This window comes from Amphimedon queenslandica, unplaced genomic scaffold (assembly GCF_000090795.2).
Source record: "Amphimedon queenslandica unplaced genomic scaffold, v1.1 AMPQUscaffold_13203, whole genome shotgun sequence".
NCBI classification, from domain to species: Eukaryota; Metazoa; Porifera; class Demospongiae; order Haplosclerida; family Niphatidae; genus Amphimedon; species Amphimedon queenslandica.
In genome coordinates, this window is record NW_003546561.1 from 64,956 (window position 1) to 71,574 (window position 6,619).

At 36.5% G+C, this 6,619-nt stretch overlaps 3 protein-coding genes across 5 annotated transcripts in view; all 3 read right to left on the reverse strand.

Annotated features, from left to right (window-relative positions):
* The window catches only part of LOC109584514 (activating signal cointegrator 1-like), a 5,546-nt gene extending 1,457 nt beyond the window's left edge, over window positions 1-4,089 (reverse strand). The window contains exons 1-4 of one of the 3 annotated variants that reach the window (XR_002186049.1): window positions 3,995-4,089; window positions 2,895-3,123; window positions 2,551-2,846; window positions 2,075-2,215 (exon numbers count right to left, since the gene is read on the reverse strand). Coding sequence is in view for 2 of the 3 variants with exons in the window: in XM_020000281.1 (XP_019855840.1) it covers window positions 2,748-2,846; window positions 2,895-3,123; window positions 3,995-4,074 (408 nt within the window). In the remaining variant the exon portion in view is untranslated. Of the gene's footprint in view, window positions 1-2,074; window positions 2,216-2,370; window positions 2,847-2,894; window positions 3,124-3,994 lie in introns of those variants that run through there. The other 2 variants (XM_020000281.1, XM_020000280.1) reach the window with 2 other exon arrangements.
* Window positions 499-2,078, reverse strand: LOC109584513 (uncharacterized). The gene is made up of 3 exons (XM_020000278.1): window positions 1,059-2,078; window positions 790-1,002; window positions 499-742 (listed from the first exon to the last, which is right to left on the reverse strand). The coding sequence occupies exons 1-3, from the start codon at window positions 1,956-1,958 to the stop codon at window positions 686-688; spliced, it is 1,170 nt and encodes a 389-aa protein (XP_019855837.1). The 5' UTR covers window positions 1,959-2,078; the 3' UTR covers window positions 499-685.
* A 721-nt stretch (window positions 4,090-4,810) lies between the features above and the next one.
* Window positions 4,811-6,418, reverse strand: LOC105313850 (immune-associated nucleotide-binding protein 13-like). Its single transcript, XM_011407602.2, has 3 exons — window positions 5,263-6,418; window positions 5,002-5,214; window positions 4,811-4,954 (listed from the first exon to the last, which is right to left on the reverse strand). Exons 1-3 carry the CDS (start codon window positions 6,154-6,156, stop codon window positions 4,811-4,813), a joined length of 1,251 nt encoding a protein of 416 aa, XP_011405904.1. The 5' UTR covers window positions 6,157-6,418.
* Between the last annotated feature and the right edge of the window lie 201 nt (window positions 6,419-6,619).

Sequence of the window (6,619 nt, forward strand, 5' to 3'; positions counted from 1 at the left end):
TATAAAAACACAGCAAAGACTGATCTCTATGAAAGTTGTTACAGCTGTAGAAGAACATCTGATCTACAAGATAAAATTATAGCCACTGGCTTCTGATCACTGATCTGTGAGAAAAAGTGTTCGAATATCGATGGTGTGCGATAGTAGGTTGCTGACTCTATCTTGTTTAAGTTGTTTATTCCCTCTCCAAAAGGCAAAAGGTTATTCAGGACCACTCCAGGCACTCTGATGAAATAAGCTGCTACGATTTGTTTAATGTAGACTATGTTTGACATTTTGATGAATGATACATGGTGTGATGTGCATGCATCTCTGCCATGAAAGGTTAGAGTTACCATGATTAAAAGTAGTCTAGAGGTGATCAGTGTTTCTCAATCTCTCACTCCCTAGCTATTTCTCTCCCACACAGGCCCATTTATACTATACTGAATGGTAGTGTTAAGTCATTAATGAGGAAAGAAACTATTTACAAATCATACACAAAATAAAAGTGGCAAAAACAATAATTATTATGAGAGCTACTATAACATTGAAGTACTGCTATGTCAATAGCCAGTCTATAGCTACAAAAATACACTAAAAGCTATTAAAATATTAATAGCAGTCACAATCAGCCGACAATGTCACAGAATCACACAAGACCCACCGCTACTCCCACTGGATGTCTGTTTCCTACAACAGTCTCTTAAACGACATTCCTTTTATACTGCTGATCAAGAGCAATTCTTCTATTAGTAATATCCTTGATGTATTTAACATTAAATGATGTAAAAAGTATTATACACTTACTGTCTCAAGCTGTTGTACTCTTGCTCTTTCTCTTCTATTTGCTTCTGCTTCACTCTCAATTTCTCCTTTCTCCCTTTTATTTATTTCCTCTTGCTCTTTCACCCATTTCTCTCTATCTGCCTTTTTTATATTTTCTTGAAGCTTTTGTGAATATGTCTCATCCACTTTAGGTGCATCTGAAAGTTGCAGTGTGCTGTCTTGTACAGGACATTCCTATACTCAAAAGAAGTCAATTACTAAAAAAACAAAAGTACTGACTTCAATCATACTTCAATCATTATAAGAAACTCCTCATTTTCTGCTGCCATTGCAATCATTTCACTAACCGGATTGGTTAGAGCATCATCTTGTGTTGCTTGAGAGCTGATAAATTGGTGTTTATTTATTTCCCAGAAGAGATTATTTTCCCCAACTCGTAAGGAGCAAGCCTTCCAAAATTCACTAAACCAATCATTACGATCAGGAAGACGATAAGGCTCTTGGTTATCAAATGACAGTCTGCTATCTCCAACTGGCACCATGAGGATCCTTTCCACTATATCTCTTGTTAATCCGACCTCATTTGTGAAAAACTTGTGAAAGCTGTCCTTCCATATCTTTACACGACCTTCAAATCTTTCCTTTTTAAGAACATTCCAGCCCTCTATATCATCAGAATCAGGTTCGGGCCCTGTATCTTTATCTCTTTCATCGCGCCTTGTGACATTTTCAGTGTTAGCAAACGTGAGAACAAGAACAGCATACTTCCAGAAGTTTTGCCCAAATTCTGCTGTTAGCTTTAGAATGGCACGTTTGTCTTCTTCTATTAAACGGTGGTTGGTCATTTTAGTACAATACAATACTAAACTGAGGTTTTGACATTTCTTCTTTATATCTGCTATGTACATGTACTTATCTTCATTTACTGTGGAGTCTTGCAGGCCTGGGGAATCATACACAGTGACAGGTACACCATGGAGCATTGCTTTGTACTCTGCAACTTCTGTTGTGCATCTCTCAGTACCGGCTCCCTCTACAGCAACATGTTTCCCCAGTAGTCCAATGACTAGTGTGGACTTCCCTTCTCCTGTCTTTCCTGTCACTAGTAGCCGCAACTCTTTGTGATCATCTTTTGCCAAAGCTGCCTTTACAAATGATTCAACTTTTGAAAATCTTGACACGGTTGCCATCTGTTTGCACAGTTTGACCTGAATGACCTCTATATACCGGTGTATATTATATATATATATATATAATAATATGGTAGTGGCACCACTAACTGATAATGGTACCACCCATGCAGAAGATCCACAGTGAGGTGGTACCACCACTGATTCATGTGGTGTGATACGATAGGTGCAGGTGTTATAAACGATTCATGAATAATTCCCTTTGATGCTAATGAGAAACACGACTCTATGAGGAACATACGGTGCATAGTATTAACCTGTGATTAAAATAAATGGAAACATTGAAATTTTATTATAGACTACAATATGTAACTGGGATGAAATCAAGATTGGAAACTGATGACGTCATTCGTACTGACTGTGTGATCATGCAGTTATCTGCAAATAAGTGGCAGTATTGATGGGCATGTGCTTTTAGCTAAATTATATAAGATAAATTTTAGTATTGTGTTTCTATGCTTATTTTTTTTGGGAGAGGTACAATTTGGATAATAAATTTACATAATAAATGGAATATAAGTATACAATATTCATTAGAGAAGAGAAAAATTTAAATCAATAGTAAAATACAGGGCAACAGTATAATACAAACCTTTCATCTCAACACAACCCAATAAAGAAATAAGAATATCAAACTATTCTTCCACATTCCAAGCAATTATTAACCAGTTCGTGTTTCTGTCCCAGACACTGACATAAGAACCTCCCGGGGAACTTTATACTCAACTGGGACTCACCCTCTGCACTTAGCAATGGAACAAACTTAGTCTTTGAAGCCCCTCCCTCCTTTTAAACCATTTCACTTCTTTTATGAGTAGAGGTATTCTGTGGTGGGTGTATACCAAATCCAGGGGAAGGGGCTGTGGCTTTAGGAGCTTCTTTAACATCCTAAAATTATTATAATCATATCAAAATTCCTGAGACATGTTTAAAAACCTTTTTAGATTTCTTTGTTGTCTTCTTTGGTTCAAAAAGAAGAAGTTCTTCTTTTTCCTGTCGAGAGTGTGCTACTATCATTTCCACATTGCCATGGTGACGTCTCTCCTCCACTATGGCTGTCCAGCGGAGCAGAAACTCTCGTATAAAATCCTGATCAGACTTTTTACCTAAAAGACCCTCCAGGTAGTCTTCTACTTCAGCCTTAGTATCTATAGCAACTAGATACCTGTGGAATAATTTTAAAATTCATAAAAACACAATTAATCATAAAATACAACATCAATAAAATATTAGTATTATTATTATGGAAGCTAAAGCCAACTTGATGGATTGCCAACAAAAATTGCTGACACCCAAACCAAACAAAAAATTTTTTTTTAATAAAATAAAATATAACTACAAAAATGATAAGTAAAAGAGGAAGGAGCACTAACAGAAAAAATGATAAGACGAACAAGGACACAAAACATGAATTATTATATTAAAATTAACTAAAAAATGATTCCAAAAAATAAATAAGGTTACTCTTAATAACTGGAAATCAATATAAGGTAATTTATTTGAAAGTCATACAAGTCTAGGAAAATAAGAATGATGCAAACGATTAGAGGATAGTGGGAGAAATTGATTATCTACCACAATTGTGGTAAATCTGGGTGAATTGTTAAATGAACAGAAGTGGACCAAGTATGCTGCCCTGAAGCACCACAAAACAAACTGGAAGCCAGTTAGTAGTCTCGCGTAGCCAGACCCATCCCCCTTTTTGACATTTGGATGGCAGGGTCCAAATGTCAAAAAGGGAGATGGGTCTAGCTATGCGATATCGAGACTAGCCAGTTAGATGTATGACCTCTCACTCTCACACATTATTGTATATCAGATAAATAGGAGCAAAACAATAACCACAATGATCCAGTTATACTGGCATCCCAAAAGATATATTTGGCAGTATAACTAAAATCAAAATGATGAATTGGAGCATGCAGGTTAAACCATAAAAATTAGGCTAAATAATCAACTGCAAATATGCATACAGCTCAAATCAATATTAGTGACTGAATAATTCTACACAATACTGCTCTAGTTTATTAACTAACTCTACTACTCCTTTATCAACTGGCAGCTGCAGTTGACTGGATAATCCTTCAGCTAACCATCTCTTTAGATCAGACTCCATTATTAATCTAGCCACACCTACAGCTATCTTGTTTATTCCCTCTCCAAAAGGCAAAAGGTTATTCAGGACCACCGACCATTCCAGGCACTCTGATGAAATAAGCTGCTACGATTTGTTTAATTTTTTTTACAACAAGAAAAATAGCGCAATTGCTAATAGACAACATAAATAAAGAAATAAAATATTTAATGGAGTTATAAATTACAAGTTACAATGAACATACAGTTTTATATAGGAGAGAGAGGAGGAGAGTTTGATAGAATAGGGCAGAGAGTTCCAGAGTATGTAGACTATGTTTGACATTTTGATGAATGATACATGGTGTGATGTGCATGCATGCATCTCTGCCATGAAAGGTTAGAGTTACCATGATTAAAAGTAGTGTAGAGGTGATCAGTGTTTCTCAATCTCTCACTCCCTAGCTATTTCTCTCCCACACAGGCCCATTTATACTATACTGAATGGTAGTGTTAAGTCATTAATGATGAAAGAAATTTTAAACAAATCATGCACAAAATAAAAGTGGCAAAAACAATAATTATTATGAGAGCTACTATAACATTGAAGTACTGCTATGTCAATAGCCAGTCTATAGCTACAAAAATACACTAACAGCTATTATAATATTAAATACACTAACAGCTATTATAATATTAAATACACTAACAGCTATTATAATATTAAATACACTAACAGCTATTAAAATATTAATAGCAGTCACAATCAGCCGACAATGTCACAGAATCACACACCCACCGCCACCGCCACCGCCACCGCCACCACCACCCCCACCAGATGTCTGATGTGTCCTTCTATAAGACTCTTCGAGGAGTTTCCTTTTATACTCCTGATCAAGAGCAATTCTTCTATTAGTAATATCCTTGATGTATTTAAAATTAAATGATGTAAAAAGTATTATACACTTACTGTCTCAAGCTGTTGTACTCTTGCTCTTTCTCTTCTAATTGCTTCTGCTTCACTCTCAATTTTTCCTTTCTCCCTTTTATTTATTTCCTCTTGCTCTTTCACCCATTTCTCTCTATCTGCCTTTTTTATATTTTCTCGAAGTTTTTGTGAATATGTCTCATCCACTTCATGTCCATCTGAAAGTTGCAGTGTGCTGTCTTGTACAGGAGATTCCTATACTTAAAAAGTCAATTAATAAAAAAACAAAACAAAAGTACTGACTTCAATCATTTTAAAAAACTCCTCATTTTCTGCTGCCATTGCAATCATTTCACTAACCAGATCGGTTAGAGCATCATCTTGTGTTGCTTGAGAGCTGATAAATCGGTGTTTATTTATTTCCCAGAAGAGATTAATTTCCCTAACTCGTAAGGAGCAAGCCTTCCAGAATTCATTAAACCAATCGTCACGATCAGAAAGACGATAAGGCTCTTGGTTATCAAATGACTTTCTGCTATCTCCAACTGGCACCACGAGGATCCTTTCCACTATATCTTTCCTTACTCCGACCTCATCTATGAAAAACTTGTGAAAGCTGTCCTTCCATATCTTTACACGACCTTCAAATCTTTCCTTTTTAAGAACATTCCAGCTCTCTGTATCATCAAAATCAGGCTCGGGCCCTGTATCTTTATCTCTTTCATCGCGCCTTGTGACATTTTCAGTGTTAGCAAATGTAAGAACAAGAACAGCATACTTCCAGAAGTTTTGTCCAAATTCTGCTGTTAGCTTTACAATGGCACGTTTGTCTTCCTCTTTTAAGCGGTTGTTGGTCATTTTAGTACAATACAATACTAAACTGAGGTTTTGACATTTCTTCTTCATATCTGCTAAGTACTTATCTTCATTTTCTGTGGAGTCTTGCAGGCCTGGGGAATCATACACAGTGACAGGTACACCATGGAGCATTGCTTTGTGCTCTGCAACTTCTGTTGTGCATCTCTCAGTACCAGCTCCCTCTACAGCAACATGTTTCCCCAGGATTCCATTGACTAGTGTGGACTTCCCTTCTCCTGTCTTTCCTGTCACTAGTAGTCGCAACTCTTTGTGATCATCTCTTGCCAAAGCTGCCTTTACAAATGATTCAACTTTTGAAAATCTTGACACGGTCGCCATCTGTTGGCACAGCTTGGCCTGAATGACCTCTATACACCGGTGTATATTATATATATATATAATATGGTAGTGGCACCACTAACTGATAATGGTACCACCCATGCAGAAGATCTACAGTGAGGTGGTACCACCACTGATTATGTGGTGTGATACGATAGGTGTAGGTGTTATAAACGATTCATGAATAATTCCCTTTGATGCTAATGAGAAACACGACTCTATGAGGAACATACGGTGCATAGTATTAACCTGTGATTAAAATAAATGGAAACATTGAAATTTTTATTATAGACAATGATACGTAACTGGGATGAAATCAAGATTAGAAACTGATGACGTCATTTGTACTGACTGCCATTATGTGCAATTAAGTGGCAGTATTGATGGGGATGTACTTTAAGGCCTCCATACACTAGGCAACATGTTGCTTGCAATGCATTTGTGGTTACTTTGATCATGTAAG

Excerpts from the sequence above, each read along its gene's own strand:
- LOC109584513 (XM_020000278.1), bottom strand. The coding sequence starts at position 1,958 with ATGGCAACCGTGTCAAGATTTTCAAAAGTTGAATCATTTGTAAAGGCA. Across the intron at positions 1,003-1,058 it reads AGTTTCTTATAATGATTGAA|GAATGTCCTGTACAAGACAG; the intron begins GTATGATTGAAG and ends TTTTGAGTATAG. Across the intron at positions 743-789 it reads GAGTACAACAGCTTGAGACA|GATATTACTAATAGAAGAAT; the intron begins GTAAGTGTATAA and ends AAATACATCAAG.
- LOC105313850 (XM_011407602.2), bottom strand. The coding sequence starts at position 6,156 with ATGGCGACCGTGTCAAGATTTTCAAAAGTTGAATCATTTGTAAAGGCA. Across the intron at positions 5,215-5,262 it reads AGTTTTTTAAAATGATTGAA|GAATCTCCTGTACAAGACAG; the intron begins GTCAGTACTTTT and ends TTTTAAGTATAG. Across the intron at positions 4,955-5,001 it reads GAGTACAACAGCTTGAGACA|GATATTACTAATAGAAGAAT; the intron begins GTAAGTGTATAA and ends AAATACATCAAG.